Genomic DNA, 18,267 nt, shown 5'->3' with positions numbered 1-18,267 from the left:
TTTTAGGAAAAGAAAGTTGTTTTGGAAGAGTAATAGCACGATTCGGTCGAAGATGCACTTACGTAGTGATAGGCGACGATTCGGACGAAGAAACGGCAGCACGTGCCCATAACTTCCCATTTTGGAGAATAAATAGTCATTCGGACATACAGTCATTGTACAACGCCTTAGAAATGGGATTTCTTTAAACAAGATGTATTTATAAAAAATAGGATTGGATGCGAGAAAAATGAATCTGTTCGAATATGTCCAATGAAAGAATACTTTCACAAGATATTTCTATATTCTTTAGTGCGCCTTAAGATAGCGCTTTTATTGAGCGAACCGTTTTAACATTCCTACTATTTATCGATCGTAATTCGTAAATTTGGGGATCGACTGTTCCTCTGAGATCGCCATATATAATTAATTACATGGCTATTCGTCGATCGTCAAATATGACCGATCGGAACAGGGTCCACAAGTGATATACAATGCAAGTAACAGAAAGTAACGAAAAAAAAAAGAAAATCGAAGATGAAAGATTTATATATAGTATGGAGAATATTTTCAATTAATTCCTGCATACTTTCGACCATATGATTTAACAATTGATTCGTTAACAGTTATTTTTTGGGTACTTAAACGAGTTGTATTACTTGCTCTAAAAGCGCGGCAAATTTAAAATTGGTCGAAAATGTTCTTAGATTCGCAGGCGAGATACTGTTACGCATAACTTTGTTAGTTATAATATTTTAATGAATATATATTTTGAAATCTTTGACAATTTTACACAAATATTGTGATACAGTGTTTAATCCAATTATTTAATTATAAAATAATCCCAGTAAACGTAATACAGCATGGTCGAACGGATGCTTACTTTGTGGAAGTTTATAGTCACGTTTTTATTAGTTATATTATACATAGGGAATATATTTGACTGAAATATTATTCATTCGTATCATTTATTTGTTCGTACGTATTAAATACTAATAGAATATTTAGGTACATATATTTTTGAATCGTCCATATCATGGTGTGGTTTAGAAACATTTTTCAGATTTCAAATATTTCGAATTATCCTAGGCAGATGTAGCAGATTATATATGTATAGGTCGTGAGAGTAATTGAAATTTATAAAATTACGATATATATTAAGAATGGCGTAAAATAACGTTTTCAGAATGTACGAGTTTATGTTATATACTGAAAATTTTAATTAATAAAAGAAAAAATATAGGATTAGCAAATGATAACCAAAGTTAACGTCGTTGAATAACTGTAAAATCAATTTATATGTTTTTGAAATAATATCATATATTCAATAAGTAAACATTTGCCAGAATAATTACGGCAAAAATTTGTGCAAATTACATTCTTAAATCAATCAATTTTTTTTTTTTTAATTTAGACGTCTATTTTATAATAAAAAGTCAATTACTTTTTCTAGAAAAACATGAAAGTTGCTTATTGTTTGAAAAATCTATAGAGAAATATATAAAATGCAAAGTACATTAATACATGGTTTAGTAAACTTAATAGCACAAAATCTGCACAAGCTATAAAATCGCGAGAAAACCTAGTATTAAATAAAATTACTTATTGGTGTATTATTCAGTACGAAATTCGACTGAGTAAAAAGTTTAAATCATTCAAATTATATTTAAAAATTAAGATTATATCAAGAAATTCATTTAAAACTGGTATATTTATTTACACTTTTGAGAGATTAATTTTTTCAAATAACTGTATTTTTATGTTACATTCACATTGTAATTACACTGATCAAACATGACAAGTGTGGATCTCTGTATTAAAATAGATTGTCGGATGTAAAAGAAATTATGTAACATTACTACAATTATTATATAAAAATTTACACACGATCAAATAATTAATTATCCATTTGATTTGTATAAAATTCCTTTCGTCGATATATTCAATTTTGTATGGTACGCACAGCGATGTATAATTTAAGAAACTGTATTACGTAAATTGTGCCTATTGAAATTACATATATTTTTGTAAGTAATTGTTATCATACTTCCAGTGTCAGGCTTTCCAATACAACCGATGATAGTTTAATACAAGATTAGATTTTTCAGTGTATAGCAACAATTTCTATATTAAGATAAAAACGTAACATTGTTTATTTGCATAAGTGTCCATATTTGTTTATGCTTTTTTACTTTGTGGACTAACGAATCAGAATTACCACGTAATTTGCTATAAATTCATCGTATCTGTGCGTTCTTGGTTATTCACATGTTTTTTTTTTTAAATAACAAAAAGGGAAAGAAAATTATAAAAGTGCTTTCAATTGCTACCGATATTCAATAAAAATCATTTTATTCATGTTTCTACAACGTTAATTTTCATACGATCCAAATAAAATTACGTCTCATTTACCTTGTACTATTTATATTTATACATCGAATATAACTTTAACAGTTTATTTACTCGTTTAGTGATTTCTTTTCTCGTTTCAGTATATTTTTGTGTAGAAACAGAAAATAGAATTTAACATTTTATTTAAAAGAAAATATATAATTTCCATTTCAAAAACTTGTACATACATATATGTTTATACTAAAAACGTAAAATAGTGTATTATTTGTTCGTTCTTACATGGTAACATATGTTGGTGTTGTTAATACTCCACAATTATTCTTTTCTTGAGACATAAGAATGTAACCATCATTACCCCAGTAATTTGACCATGAATTCTTGATCAACCAATAATCTTTTCCATTCAGTTGACCGTAACCAACAGCTAAAACTGCATGATCCAATGCTTCTTCTGTATTACCTTTGGGTAAATAAATTATATTTATATCAAACATCATTTAAAAAATAACAAAAAATATTATATTTACTTACCACAGGCTGAATCATAATATACACCGTGAGAATAGAATGAAAATGTTTTATGAGCAGCATCAATTGCGACTGAAACTGGTCCGTGCTTCGCAATGGCAATTTTCAAAGCATTGGGATCTCCAGATGTAACATTCACGTAACCAGTAATCTTAGCTGCCCTTGTAACGTTATTAACATGACAATAACCATCCTAAAAAAAAAAATATCAACACGTATTAATCTCTACGTATTCTAGATAATCATAATTACACTGAAAAAGCATGTATTTCTTTTGATTTACCTGTCCAAGATAACCACCGTATTCATCCTCTGCGGGGAGACCTCCATGTTTCATGATCCACTGATAAGATCGAAAATCTTCACCACCATCACAGCCATTATTTCCAAAACCCCATGAACAGTCAATAAGAGCCTATAATTATAGAAAAATAATAAATATTTTCTATTTATACCATTTATAATAACTGCATTCTTAATTTCTTTACCTGTTGAGATAAGCGTACTAATTTTCCATATTTCAAATAATAAGCGCCTTCGACGGCACCTGTTGTACCAAAACTCCAACAAGAGCCACAAACAGATTGATCTATTTAATCAAAAATAATTATTCATTGATTTAAAATCTATAGGATTTGTTACATAAATGTAAATACCAACCTTTAACAGGAGTAACAGCCCCATAAAGCCTCCAGTCTAAAGAATCTGGAACTTCGGTCACTTCTTCAGTATTATAAGGGAAAGGTTGTCCTCCATTATAGCCTTTGGTATATTGTTTACCACGTAAAGCTTTTAATTCTAAATCAGTACGATCTACTAAATGGTTAACATCTAATTGATAGTCCTTATTAGCGCGATTGGTCGAATGAATAAATCTGAAAATGTTTTAAATGAAAATAATTATTACATAATTACAGTATATAAATGCGTAATGCATACCTTAAATTCTGTCTGAAAACTTCTTTGCGTGCCAATTCGTCTACTTCACTTATGTATTCCTTGTTATGAGCCATCTTGAAATTTTCGAACGCTTCGTGCATATGTGCGTCGTAATTATGAACGAATTCACGCATAGGATTGAATGTATATATGTGTTTGTCTCCGGGTCCAGGGAAACTAACGCACGTTAAATCTATTGAAAAACATTATTTAGTTAAAATATTATTGAATAAAATTTATATGAATAGAAAGAAAATATTCCACGTACTTTCCCCAATTTCAAACACTTCTGAACTAGGTGTCTCAGCAGAGTACCAATCATAATCCAAATAGTAATGATCATAGTGAGAACCCAAGAGGCTATTAAATCCTCTCATTTCATACTTTACAGGAATTGGTTCTTTAAATTGAGGTATGCGAGGAGATTTCTACAATCAATTATAAAATAATTAAACAGATACTACTAATTGTAAGTAATAATAAGTAATAATGTAATTATTTTACCTTATATCTTATCCAAAGAGTATATTTGTTTATTTTCTCGTTAATACTTTCTACAAGCCTCCATTTTTCACATAATAATCCATTAACTATTTCTTCCCCAATACACTGAAACAGAGTTGAATATCACAATTCAATGTTAAGTATAAATAAAGAAAAAGGAGAAAATATTGTGTTACCTCCATTCCTAAGGTATCTGGAATAATGGTTTGAGGCTGAATCTTCAATTGGCTAGTACCATTTACTTCAAGACATGTTTCTTCGTTTAAAATACTTTCTGTAGTGATCGGAGCAATTTTTATACTTATTCCATAAGATCCTTTACCTGACAGTTGGAAAGTTTTCACCATTCCTAATTAAGTCAAAAGTAAGTTAACATTTTATTCAGAAAGATTAACAAAAGACTGACTGGTTTAAATGTCAATTACCTCCATAATAATCTATTCTGCTAGATCCACTTTTACCATCATACCATGCATAAAATGGTTCTCGAATTTCAGCATATGGGATATACAAGGTTCCCTTTGCTGTGTAACTAGTGCTAAATGTTGGAGATTTAACAGCCTCAATATCAAAATTACCTATCAAAAAATGATATATATTTATTTAGATACTTTTATTACATGATATATAAATGTATTAATAAATACAATCTTACCTATTATTATCAAAGAGAAAATTATAGTGAAAACACGCATTTTTATGTTTCTGAAACAGAAATAACCAACACAGTATTAAATTAGATATTTACGTCGTAAGTATCCAGAGAGCTGAACTTTACTTTACCGGACCCAAAATTTTGGACATTTTTTTTTTAGGCTGAACTTTAGTTTACCGGACCCAAAATTTTGCACCTTTTTTTTTTGAATCTATAGTTTTTGATGCGGAGAATCCAAAAATGCAAGTCTTAACTTTAAGAATTCAATGGTTAAATAGTTATGAGCATGTAAAGTTTGACACTTTTAGTGCATTTGCTACGTTACTGTGACGCCATATTGGCTTCTTGTCCAATGAACGGTGTCGCTAGCTGCAGGCAGACGCATGTGGGTACCGATCACTCAAGCGAGTTCAGTCAAATCGTAACTTTGATACTGTTTGAGTTAGTTAGGTTTATATTTATTTTAGAAAGAGACTGTACTGCCCATGCGAGAACCAATCAGGTTATACATATAACGCAATATGGCGTCACAGTAACGTAGCAACTCCGCTAAAAATGTCAAACTTTACACGCTTATAACTTTTTAACCATTGGATTTCTAAAGTTAAGACTTGCATTTTCAGATTCTACGCAAAAAACCTATGAATCAAAAAAAAAAGGTCCAAAATTTTGGATCCGGTAAAGTAAAGTTTTACCTGAAACATTCGAAAATGCAAATTAAAAGTTTAGAAAACCACATGTTTAAAAAATACGTAAAAAAAGCGTAAATATTTAGTATACTTTGATAAATTAGTACGACGCCATATTGCTTCTACCCATCCATACCCATCTTCTGATTGGTTCACATATCTCGGTTAGGTTAGATCAAACTAAAATTTCCGGCCGCCGTAAGGTGACCGGTCACTTTTATGTGATATTATATGTACCTCTTATGGATTCTTTGATCGCAGCTATCAAGGAGCAATATATTTCTAAATAAGATAACTGGAAGTTACAGTCATTTCAGCGAACTAATTACAAAATGCGTATTTAGAAACAATATGGTATGGTGTCGTACTAACCTGTCCAAGTATACGCTAAATACACTTTTTTCACATAATCGTATTTTTTAAACCAGCAGTTTCTTAAACTTTTAACTTGTATTTCCGAATGTTTCAGGTCAAAAACTATAATATTTTTTAACCAAAAATTTTTGGTCCCCTAAAACGAAATTTGACCGTTATTTTTGTAAAAATTGCGACCTTTTGAAAGAAACAATCAATTTCAAGTGCTTCTACAGTTTTACACAAAATCATTAGTTTGAAACAAAATGTATAACCCAAAGAAACTTAATTAAAAATACATAAACTTGGATTAGTCGTATTCATCTTTCACTTACAGTAATTGACCTGTATAATGATTTTTACAAAAGACATTAATTAAAAAAAGAAATAATTTTCTTCACATTACACGTACTACTCTGAAGTCGTAAAATGTAAATATAAACATGATCCGACAAATTCTCAGCACCTTCAGCACTTCTTTTAGAATTCACGAACTTGTATATACGACTGCGGTTGATAACAATGCTTCCGATAATTTAAACGGGATAAAGTCCATTGTTTCCGTCACAACGTAGTTATTAATATATTAAAATATCCAGGTTATGACGCTTAGCACTCTATTCAAACATTATTAAAGTTTTTATTTTCATGCTTATAAAGAACGATGTCCAAAAATGGAACACTTTTGTTTTCAAATTCGTAATCTACGAAAAAAATCTATCAAAATGACTTATCGCTCTTTCAAAAGCAAAAAAACTTTCCAAAATGATATAAGGTAACGCTTTCTACAAAACAAGATTTTTATGCAAAAAAATGCATTTTCACAAAATTCCCCAAACATTCGTAATTAGCAGTCCAAAAACATAAAAATAGACTAATTTCATACATTTATATGATGTGGCAAATTTTGGCCACTTTTGGACATCGTTCTTTTTGTAAGCTGTTCTTTTTGTATGTAATTTAAGTAATATTAATGATATTTTAAAACAAACTATATCTGAAATAAAATTCGTAATGTTTAAATTTAAAATATCCCTTTCAATTGGCAACTTTCTATACAAGTTTTAATTTCGAAAAACGAATAAACTTTTATTTTTGAAACATGTTTTAGCACTGTACTGACATTCAAAATTTGCTTCTTCTGGAAGGAACAATTTTAAAGAAATATTCTTTATATTCTACTACAACGTGCACATTTATTATTCTTGTTACATTACAGTATGAGTCAGCTTTATTGTTAAAAGATTACCATCAGCAAATAGGAAATGAAACCAATTAAAAAAAATTAGTTTTTCGTCAAACAATTAGGATAAAAAGATAACATATTTTCAAATAATGATTAGCATTACTTTTTGTCTTTAGCGAAGAGAGAAACAATGGACTTGTTATGCAGTTAATTGATAACGCGTGTTATATTCTGCAAAATAAGCATAAGCGAAAGATAATTAAAAGCATTTTGTTGTTTCACATTTTTGCACATACAGCATCGTTTTAAATGATATAAACCTATCAAAATTGCAATCATTTTGTATATACATATGTATGTATATGTAATATATCAGCGAACAATCTTACGTTGGCAACAAATTAATTTTGTATTCGGTTAAATTTACATGTTTGATACTAAAGTTGATTATACATACATTAATTTAATTCTTGATCAATCGATTTAACTTTGATCGATGTCTCAACGTTCCAAAGTTATTAATTTATACAAAACGGTACGAATTATTTCAATTTTATTCTGGTATATTGAGAACTTATTATTTATTATATTAAATGTATTGTTTTGTACTAAACTAATGATTACACAACATGCAATATGTAATGATAAAAATGGCTAAGATTCGTTTAATTATATAGATTTAAGTTATATTTTCTATTAGTAAGTGATATTTCTAGCTCTTATTTATGGGGCGAGACTATCCAAGAGGTTATGATTTTTTCAAAAGAAAATTAAAAAGAGCGTTCGAAAAGAACAAAGAAGAACGTGACCCTGAAAAAATCGAAAAAATGTTGGAACATGGTAACTTTGTTATTAACGAACTGGAAGCTATGTATAAGCTACGCAAATACAGAGAACTGAAGAAAAGATATTATTAAAAATAATATTAAAATAAATTATAAACAATTTATAAATATATTTATATACGTAGGTGCAAAAAATTTATGTTTTGTTTGTTCTATGAAACTTGTTATTTTACTATATATATAATTTTTAAGAATTTATTTTAATTTTGTTTACAAATACGACAATTGTTGATAAATTTTTAATATCTTAATACAACAATGAAATATACTATGTATAATACTTTATTTCGAAAATACATATTTCTATAATTAAACAAATTATTGAATTTATTTACGTAGTTCATCATTACACTTCAGTTGTCAAAAGTGACATTATAATTTTCGTGTTATGGAATACAAACAATATCAGTACACGTTTATCATAATTTGTAACGAGTTGAAGTTTTCAGTTGTGTATTAAATATTGTTATGGATTATAATACCTCAAACCTGTAATATTGATCAAAAATGGCAGTTTGTGTAGCTGTAATTGGAAAAGATGTATGTATACACTTTTTAAGGTTAAGATATTGTATTTACAACATTTGAAAACTTATTTCAGAATTCCCCAAAATATATTAGGTGTGCAGATGAATCGTCAGCGTTGCAATTTCATTGTAAAGTTCATACTTCAATAGATATTATAGAAGAGAAATTAAATGTTGGAAATAAAACAGCTATAGATACAAGAGAGTTATATTTAGGTTTACTGTATGCTACTGAAGAATATAAAATGTACGTTAAGTTACTGCAATTCATTATAATCTGTTGTTAAACAGTAGTAATAAGAAGAAGTGTTTTATTGTACAATTTTAGATATGGTTATGCTACAAATACAAAAATCAAATTTGTCATAGTATTACAATCATCAAACGCATTACCAAGAGAGAGTGATGTAAAAATGGTATGGATTTGATTTTGGATTACTTGCATTTACAATTATTATTCATCAACATAATTGACAGAAATATATTTCTTTTACAGACCTTCAAAAAATTACATGCAGCTTATTCTAATGCTGTGTGTAATCCATTCTACATTCCAGGTGATCAAGTTAATTCCAGGTACTTCACTTTAATTTATTGTTACAATTATAATGTGTGTAAAAAAATTTAGTAAGTCATACATGTCTGTTTTCAGGTCTTTTGATGTTTCAGTAATGGAAATAATGGGTATTTTGTAGATTTTAATAAAATATATTATTTAAGATTAAAATATCATACATATAATTCAAATAGGTGAAACCTCTGTTAAATTATGTATAAATTATTATAGAGATTGACTTTTGCTATGTAGAGCAAGATTAGTTGAAAAATTGCATCTATATAGAATTTGTAATATTTTAATTTTATAATTTATACATTTTTACATTTGCTGAAAAAATCGTAGATAATCATAAATTGAAATAACATATCAAATAAAGATATAGAATGTAGAATATTACAAACCTGTCAACTTCTGCTTGTTTCTTCTTTCTTGGTAGAGTAAGTTGTATTCAAATCTTTTGCACAACTAATACTAAATAATATTCATGAAAGTCTACTTGTTAACTGTAAAATATTGCATAACAGAGATAAATGTTTTGCACTAGTACCTATAATAAATTCTAGAAATTTAGTAATGAATATTCAAAATTATATTAATTGGAATTACAATTTTCAGCTTATCAAAACAAGATAATATCATTGAGCAGTTTAAATCATCTACAAGGAACTAATATCAGAAACAAGTAATTTTCTCAACAACTTGTAGCACAAGTGACATCATTTAAAGTCAAGCAATGAAAGAACATCAATATCAGATAATTGAAATCATGGCAGAGAATTGTATTTAATAATTATTTAAAGAAAAGGAGAAAAAGTAAAAAGCTTTCACATAATGAGTTAAAAAAAAAAATAAATTCCATCTTACACAACTCAAAAATCCTGTTTTTATAAATAAGATTTTATACATTTCGACAAAACATTACATTGTTTAGTTACAACGACAACATATTTAAAACAAATTTTTAAATCTATCTTTTTCATTATCTCAAAACTTCGCAACACACATTTTTAAAAAATTTCAAAAGAACAAAAAATAGAACGTTCAGTCCAATTGATTGTGCCCATTGTAGCATTATTTCCTGTTTGCTTTTTTGTAATGATATCCTTTATTGTCTCTATTTTACAAAAACAAAGAAGCAACACTGATATATTGCTCGACCGACGACGACGTAACTGATGATATATAATTTGTTAGGAAACGCGATGAAGGTTCATCTGCGCTGTGTTGCGTTTACAAAATTAATCAGCACAACTCGCAGAATCGTATTCTCTACAATACAACTAGAAAAATAGTTTTATTTGAGATGATGCAAATCATCCCTAAGTATCTGACGTTTCTCGTCTCAACGGGATGACATTAATCAGTGAAATTAAAATTCGATGTGGGGTTTTCCAGTTCTTAAGAACATGAAAATACACTACCAACAGACTTTTCTTGTAATAATAACAATAATAATAATAATAATAATAATATTTTTACCATATAAATGATAGAAACATTCAAATGCTAATTATATGTACAGAGTATGATGTAGCATTTAGGATCTGTTTCATAGATGGATTCAGCACTTAAAAAATGATTCATATAAACTTGGGTTTAATTTCATCTTGTTTCAGATTTATAGCGAGCTTGGTATCCCAGTAATAATAGTTTTGGGATTAAAATATTTTGTTAATGAATTGAAAATTACCAAGGAATTCAAGGATAAGATGACGATCAATGAGGCTTACATATTTGTATCAAGATGCAAGGTGTAAATATTAATACTACGTATATTTTACTTAAAGTTTTTATCTTCTATCAAAGTAAATGAATACAAACAGAACTCGCTGTAACTCGGAAACAAGATTGAATTGAACATGTACAAGTAGATGAAGGTATTCACAGCTAAAATACATATAAATTACTACTGTACAAAGCACCATGTATACATATACTTAACGTAAGTTAACATTTCATTTTTATTATAATCAGAGGTAGTGTCAGTTACAAAAGTATTCGAACTCTGTTTATAAGTATTTCTCAAGAATGTCATTTTTTTTAAGCTAATACAAAGTGCGTACTTTAAAAATGGTTTTTTGTCCTACATAGTTTACATGTAAATGCTGTTCGAATACTTTCATACACCAATGTATACTTACATGAACTCATTTTCATTGAAATTGCTTTTAAGTGTTGAATCTATTTCTGAAATGGGTCCCAAATATTACATTGCACTCTTCATATACATGTACGTGTATGTGTATATACATACTATATGTATACACATAACATTTCAACAAAATTACTGATCTTGATTTTTTACAACAGTCGACAAAATTTTGCACAGTTAATGCAATGAATACAAATTCTTCGCGATAACAACGTAACAACTTTTATAAATGGAGCATTGACGGAGAAACTTGCATTCATTGCACATTTGGTGCAACCAAAAAAAAACATGGGCAATTAGAAAGAAATAAATGAGAAAAAAATAGAAGGAAAAAAAGCGTGAAAGTATGCGCGTACCATAAATGAATTTGAGAAGCGCATTTGGTGTTGAGATCGAATGGTGCACACAAGACCATAAAAAAAAACTTAATCGATTGTTTTGATTCAACGTTATGATCAAAGAATTAAAGAAAAAAAAATTAAAAGAAGACAAAATGTTAATATACAACATGTATATACAGGGTGAAGCTAATCGTATAATTGGATAGAAAATGATTCTTCACATAAACATTAATTGAAAATATAGAATAAAGCAATTAATGAAACTATTAATACCACTAAAATCTATTATTATTATTATTATTAGTGGTGTACAAACGTTTGTGTCATCTATGTATAGCTAAGGAAGTGCAATTATCTTTCAATGATTTTATTTACAGATTTCCTTCACTGCAGTATCCATGTTTTATTTAAAGGTGGAACAAAATGATATTGTCAGAAACTGTTCTGATTAAAAATACTCTGTTATTTCTGAAATATTAGCAAAGTAAATTATTCTAAAGAAATGAAAACCTTATATACTACTAATAAGCTGTATTTTTCACATTTTTAAAGTATTAAAAATATAAATGTAAAGGTAACAAATTTTTAAATTGAATTTCTAGAAAACAAAAACCGTTATATTATTTTAATTAATTTTTATATAAGGAATCATTTCTTGCTTCACCTTGTACATCCTATGATGTACGAAAGAAACTAAAAAGAACAAGAACATAAAAACGTTTAACATTGACTGAAAGACGAGAGAAAATAATAATAATAGTTATAATAATCATTCATAATAACAACAAATGACAACGTGCGTGTTACTTATTAGCGTGAACGTAATTCCCTGTCGCATATTTATCTCCTTGCGTTAGCATCACCATTTGCACTTTTCCTTTTCTTTCTTTTTCTTTTTTTCCCACTCTTCTACACTGTGTCCCTTTAAAATACAACACACTCTTTCTTTCATTGAAGACAGAACTCTTATTCGTCACATACATACATATGTACATACACAAAAACAAAGAAAAAAGAAATGGCAGAATACGTTTTACTGGCTAACAATAAAGTGTTTTTCTTTTTTTCGTGAATTAAGGGAGAATGAATTATGGATATAAAGTAACTTGTCATCGGTGTAAGATCGATCAGATAAAGTACCTATGCTGATGAAACATAATGCAAAGGAATGTCGCACGATTTAATAATGGTTTCTTCTTTCTTTCCTTTCTTTTTTTTTTATTAAGTAACCAACTAAGGCCAGTCGGATAGAAAAACGTTAACTAAATTAATTTTATAATTACAAAAGAAATATTGAACGGCGACTAGAATGGTCAGTGTACAGCACACATAAATTTTTAGTTATATAAGTAACAACTAAAGAAATAAGGAAAATTCTAGATAACCCTGATAATTCAAAATAGCAAATTAAAATATTAGATTGAAAAATTAACCGTCAATACATTGATTACTATAGAGGTCATTGATGATTGGCATTAAGAATTTATTAGCTGTACAAATTAATTCAGTGTTTTTTTTTCAAATTGAAGATTTGTTTTAAAAAAATCACGATGACTTTAATTATTCAAATAATCATCGTTGTTACAGTTCTGCGCTACTTATTACTAATATGGTTATTAAGAAGGCGTAGTGCTAAAGGCATTGAATTAATTTGTATATCTAATAATTTAATCAAGTAATTAACAAATGAAAGAAGACATTTTGGAATAGTATTAAAATCCCAATTAAGAAACCGAAGCATTGAATTAAAAAATTATAATTAAGTGATTAATATATAGTATTAATAACAGACTTTAAAGATTTTAAATGGTATTACTATTATCCTATAACTTAAATAATAAATTGTAAAGTTGAATGATGGTACACTGGCGATGAAATCAGGCTTTGCTAAGGAAAGTATTTGTAATATCCCGGGCTCCTGCTCTTTTCCGTAGGCACGCTCGGAGAAAGGGACAATCTAACGAAGAGGTCTCATGTACAGTACTTATATGTACATATGTACGCGTAGCGATCCTCTACCCTTGCGCATAAACGTTTGCGCGGGAAAATTTGAATTAATACTTGCTTTTTTTATACACTATTCAGTAATGTATTAATACATAACAATTAAAAATCATATTATTCTATTAATAAATCACTTAAAATGTTTATATCGTGAAAATTAAGATTTTGAAAATTCTTACTTCCGCTATATGTACTGCAAATTTTTGCTCTGGAAGTCAGATTTGACCACGAGTGTACCTTGCATAATTATTACAGTCAACTTATTAAAAAATCCTAATTTTTTTTTCAAAATATTTGTTCTGTGCTTGCGTGTGTGTGTACATTTTAGCATTTGTTCAAGATGATTCTATTTTCATCATGATAAAAAAAAAAAAAAAAAACCACACACACAACACCCCCTCACTACACGAAACAAAAAAAAAATAAAAAAATCTTTTTAGATGAGCAAATAGAGAAACAAACAGCAATAAATGAAAAACATTGAAAATTTTGTTTCTTTCCCTCATGATTTCTTGTTATCGTGATATTTTATATATTTTCTCGGCGCATCTGTTGCTGAAACCTACAGATTTTCATTTTTTGTTTCTTTACTCTTTTTATTCGATATACAATTAGTCTCTGCGGCTATGCTAGCGGCTCGATCGTTTTACAAATTAAACGCAAATTACCTTGGATTCTTTCTTTCTCGCACTTTTCATGTCGTTACTTTTTCTATTTCTTTTTTTTAATACACATCGACGTTTATCGAGACGCTCGATAAAAATCTTCTCCTTTCGAATTCTACGCACGTATGCGACTAAAGAAAGGAAAAAAGAAAAAGAAACACGAAAAAATTAGAGCGACTTATCATATCACAGTATCGTACGCAAAGCTTATATGAAATCGCAGATAGAACAGTATAAAGGCCAAATGGCGACACTATACGCTCTTTTTTTTCTTCTTCACGGTATTATAATAATTATCTGAGGAGGACAATATCTTTTTTTTGTTTGTTTATATCTCACTTTTTAAGAAGAAGCATTTAAAAACAGCATTCTCCGCACACTTTTTTCTACTTTCTCTCTCACACATACTTTCTCATTCTCTCCGCTACTCTTTCCTTTTTCTCGTCTTTTTACTTTTTTCGTTCACTTCTTCGTTTGTTACACACTCCATGGCAATGATTCTTTTACACCCATGATCCATGATAATCTTTTGCACGAATCTGAAGTTCTCAGTATTATTAGTAACAAAATAGTAAAGCGGTAGCTGTTTTATGGTTTTTTTACGTATTCTGACGATAAATCGGTGGTTTGTGTTTACGAATGGTGGATTTATACGATAGAACTCCTTTTATTTAAAATTTTATTTAACCGTCGAATGGCGGACCGCGGAGAGAGCCCTAATTTCAATTTCATTTACATTTTCATTTTCATTTTCTAAATTTTACTACTACTACTTTAAAAATTATTCTTCCAATATATGAAACTTTTTCGTTTAACCCAGACTCCGCTGTTCAAGGATTAATAAAATGATTAGGGTAATAGAACATAAAAGATAATCTACCCATTGTTAATATTAAAATCGCATTTGATTATCATTTTCGGAGATAGTGTTTTATACTTTTGTTCAAATGAAATTGCATTACTTTTGTTCAAGTTGAAAATTTGTTACATTATTCTTTTAATTAATGAAGATGTTTGTTAAAAATAAATTAATGCTGTTTAATACAAATATGAGATGTACAAATTAATTCAAAGTAATTTATTTTAAAGTAATGATAATTCCAGTTATTGAAGTAATCGTTGTTGTTATATCTTTGTTGTCATTTTTCAAATACACAGAAGCGCGGCAAAATATTCAAATTTAAAATAATAATTAAGAAGATGTAATACTACAAATACCGAATTAATTTATACACCTAATACAATCTTAAGCCTTAATCTCGGGTATTTCCAGGGTGTTTTTTAATTCTGTTCACCAGTTCTGATATTCAAATAACAAATATCTAAATTCTAAAGTACTAATTCTATATGTGTATCCAATTGTTACAAAAATCGTAAGACAAGGATTTATTTGAGCTTAGAAGGCATAAAGATTGAAAGTCGTGTGCCCTTACTAGCAGTCAACGTGTTAAATAAACTATTATTATTATAACTTTTGTTAATTACTACTGATGAAAATTCTAGAACAAAACAGTAAAACCTTTAAATTAAAACAAAATTTTTTATTGTTCGAATACTCTATTAGCCCTTCGTTGCATTATGTTACAAAAATATAATGAAATCCTTATATTTTTTTTAATATTTGTAATTTTAATTTTTGAAAATTTTTAATGTTATACATTTCTACAGCAGCGAAACAACTGTATTTCTTTTTTTAAATTAGAAAAAGAAATTATGCAATAAAGAGTTAAACTGATAACTGAATTCGTGACCTTCCCATATATTTTGCATCAAAATAATTGTTGATTTTTTAGTAAATCTTACAAAAATTGTCCCGAGCTCAGTATGTTAAAATAATTCTGTGGGAAAAAATGTGAAAGTCATGAATTTAATTGCCAATCTAGTAATTATTCGAAACTTTATACACGTTCAAAAAAATAAAGTTCTATTTTCAGTTTCTTCACTATTTCAATCTTCAAATTCGAGATCGATGCTTTTTATTAGGAAAGAAAAATTTTGTCTGAAAATTTTACTAAAGCACCACGAATTATCGTCCGAATACATATTATCACCGGCAAAGTACAGTATGCAAGTAATATTCGATGATAATTTCACTTTGTTTTTCTTTCATTTTAGCCATTTAGCTCGGCAGAAACAATATCTCAATTATAAAATTCGCGATTATCACAATTACTTATCTATACTCCCTAATCACATAAATCATTAAAAAGAAAAAAAGATATGTATACATAAATAAACTTATATCATATTTCGAATCGCTGTAAAAAAATTCCATATTATTCAGTCAATTTCGACGTGTGAAAATAAAAAGAAAAAAAAAAGAGAAAACGAAATTAAGTGGGGAAAAAAGAAACTCGAATATTACTTTATACTGTTTCTTTTTTCTTTTAAATACCCATGAAAGGGAAAACTTTGGTAACATACTAAACGTTGGCAACAACATTCTTTCTCTCCATTGTTCATTATTTTTTTTTTCGTTAGTTTCAGCTGGGCAGCACAGCCTTTATCATACACGCAAAATAACTATTTCTTTTTTTCTGTGTTTCTTAAATTCTTTTTATACGGCACAAGCACTCTGCGATAACTTTTGCTTTTCTTCTTCGTTACCAATTAGTTAGCGATACAATTAATAGTTAATTAATAGTTATTAATATACGTATGTACAGCACAGAAAAACTATTTCATACTGAATAACAAATTGTACAGTGATACAAGGCTAACACTGAGATCGTTGGATACTCGTTTTTTTTTTCTTTGCTAAGTATTATTTTGCCCTTTTGAACACCACCAATACGCCTGCGATAATATTTAAACATTTCTGGAAAGTTTCTTTAATTGAGTGCGAATTCGATACATTCAGCATTGATATTGAAGAAAATTATAATTTAATGCCAAAAATGTTTAGATAACTCGTTATGCGATTACAGTACAATTATGTAATCGGTTAAACATACACAATTACCTCTGCGATGTTTCATGGTGTATAAACAGTACAAAGCGGTTCAAATTATAATGGATTCGTTTTAACCCCTTTGCTACACTTTCGAATTTTATTCGTTTGTTTAATTGTTATTTTTCTGATTATAAGAATATTCAAAATTGATATTAGTTTGAGACCTGCTCTAATATTAACACTTTACCTGCTCTAACAAAGGAGTCGACACAGACCGCTAAGAAATACACAAAGGGACTGTTAAGCAATTAAATTTTTGAAGTATTAGAAAAATAATCTGCAAAGGAGTAGTTTAAAATTTAGAAAAATGAAGATGAAAAACGAAATACAAAAGAAAAATTGAAAGTCAATTAAATCATAGATGGCTCATTAACAATCAGAGACTTATTTATTAGTTTTCGATTGGTAAAGTGTTAACAATTATTACCATAAAGATCTCGTTGTTTACGTAGGAAATCGTCTTCTTAATATTATATTTATAATGTCAGTAAATTAATTAATAACACATCGACTGTCACGAAGATTATTAATTACCGACGCTACCACTTTAATGTAATTAAATAAATTAATAAATGAAACAAGAAATTTTGAAAAATTTTGGCAAATTGTAATAAATTAGAAAATAAATTGTAATACGTTAACTGTTATGGGAATTGTTTGAATACTATTAAAATCACATTGGTAATTGTATATAAAAAACTAAAGCATTTAATACAAAAATTAGGATCAAAGAATTTTAAAAAATAAAGGAGGAAACAACAATTACCGTTATACTAATAATTAAGGTAACAATTTGTGAGAACTTGAGCTTCATTGTGCCAATTTAAATATTAAATTTATCAAAATAAAGAAAAAAAGATATTAAATATCACTGAAAAGACGCAACTATATACTTTATAAAATAGGAACCTGAAATATTATAATAAAAAATTAATTAGTAATATCTTAGTTAATACGTTGTGATCATAGATCTATCTCCATAGCCACGCCAAAATTCTTAGGTTCAACTTCATAAATTCAGAAACCTACGGCAAA

At 28.2% G+C, this 18,267-nt stretch overlaps 3 protein-coding genes across 17 annotated transcripts in view; 2 read left to right on the top strand and 1 right to left on the bottom strand.

The window, feature by feature from the left end:
• eya (eya transcriptional coactivator and phosphatase 2) overlaps positions 1-2,342 on the top strand; it is a 43,960-nt gene extending 41,618 nt beyond the window's left edge. For all 4 annotated transcript variants that reach the window (XM_034327830.2, XM_034327828.2, XM_034327831.2 and 1 more), the window contains exon 9: positions 7-2,342. In XM_034327830.2, the coding sequence (XP_034183721.1) occupies positions 7-188 (182 nt within the window). In that variant the 3' untranslated portion in view covers positions 189-2,342. The remainder of the gene's footprint in view (positions 1-6) is intronic.
• Positions 2,315-5,711, bottom strand: 26-29-p (C1 family peptidase 26-29-p). Its single transcript, XM_034327823.2, has 12 exons — positions 5,653-5,711; positions 4,958-5,007; positions 4,728-4,880; positions 4,479-4,651; positions 4,303-4,407; positions 4,067-4,226; positions 3,799-3,991; positions 3,520-3,734; positions 3,348-3,448; positions 3,143-3,274; positions 2,863-3,052; positions 2,315-2,791 (listed from the first exon to the last, which is right to left on the bottom strand). The coding sequence occupies exons 1-12, from the start codon at positions 5,694-5,696 to the stop codon at positions 2,607-2,609; spliced, it is 1,701 nt and encodes a 566-aa protein (XP_034183714.1). The 5' UTR covers positions 5,697-5,711; the 3' UTR covers positions 2,315-2,606.
• Positions 5,712-7,539: 1,828 nt separating this feature from the next.
• On the top strand, positions 7,540-18,136 carry LOC117605953 (electron transfer flavoprotein regulatory factor 1-like). 12 transcript variants are annotated; one of them, XM_034327839.2, is made up of 7 exons: positions 7,552-7,721; positions 7,903-8,031; positions 8,533-8,571; positions 8,633-8,805; positions 8,887-8,974; positions 9,055-9,134; positions 9,211-9,253. In XM_034327839.2, exons 1-7 carry the CDS (start codon positions 7,683-7,685, stop codon positions 9,251-9,253), a joined length of 591 nt encoding a protein of 196 aa, XP_034183730.1. In that variant the 5' UTR covers positions 7,552-7,682. The 12 variants fall into 12 exon arrangements, 10 of the variants coding, with proteins under 10 accessions (XP_076546819.1, XP_034183730.1, XP_076546810.1 ...); XM_076690695.1 differs by lacking the exon at positions 7,552-7,721 and adding an exon at positions 9,733-18,136 and having other exon boundaries at positions 7,931-8,026; positions 8,481-8,571; positions 9,211-9,242; XM_076690694.1 differs by lacking the exon at positions 7,552-7,721 and adding an exon at positions 9,733-18,136 and having other exon boundaries at positions 8,027-8,152; positions 8,481-8,571; positions 9,211-9,242.
• Positions 18,137-18,267: the final 131 nt, after the last annotated feature.

The sequence above is a fragment of the Osmia lignaria genome, chromosome 2, assembly GCF_051020975.1.
Source record: "Osmia lignaria lignaria isolate PbOS001 chromosome 2, iyOsmLign1, whole genome shotgun sequence".
In the NCBI taxonomy this organism is placed as follows: Eukaryota; Metazoa; Arthropoda; class Insecta; order Hymenoptera; family Megachilidae; genus Osmia; species Osmia lignaria.
The sequence above is the reverse complement of the archived record's forward strand: the minus strand, read 5'-3'. Positions and strand labels throughout refer to the sequence as shown.

Excerpts from the sequence above, each read along its gene's own strand:
- 26-29-p (XM_034327823.2), bottom strand. The coding sequence starts at position 5,696 with ATGTGGTTTTCTAAACTTTTAATTTGCATTTTCGAATGTTTCAG. Across the intron at positions 5,008-5,652 it reads TGCATTTTCGAATGTTTCAG|AAACATAAAAATGCGTGTTT; the intron begins GTAAAACTTTAC and ends TTTCTGTTTCAG. Across the intron at positions 3,449-3,519 it reads GGCTGTTACTCCTGTTAAAG|ATCAATCTGTTTGTGGCTCT; the intron begins GTTGGTATTTAC and ends TTGATTAAATAG.
- LOC117605953 (XM_034327839.2), top strand. The coding sequence starts at position 7,683 with ATGTCTCAACGTTCCAAAGTTATTAATTTATACAAAACG. Across the intron at positions 8,032-8,532 it reads AAATGTTGGAACATGGTAAC|TCAAAAATGGCAGTTTGTGT; the intron begins TTTGTTATTAAC and ends CTGTAATATTGA. Across the intron at positions 8,806-8,886 it reads GCTACTGAAGAATATAAAAT|ATATGGTTATGCTACAAATA; the intron begins GTACGTTAAGTT and ends GTACAATTTTAG.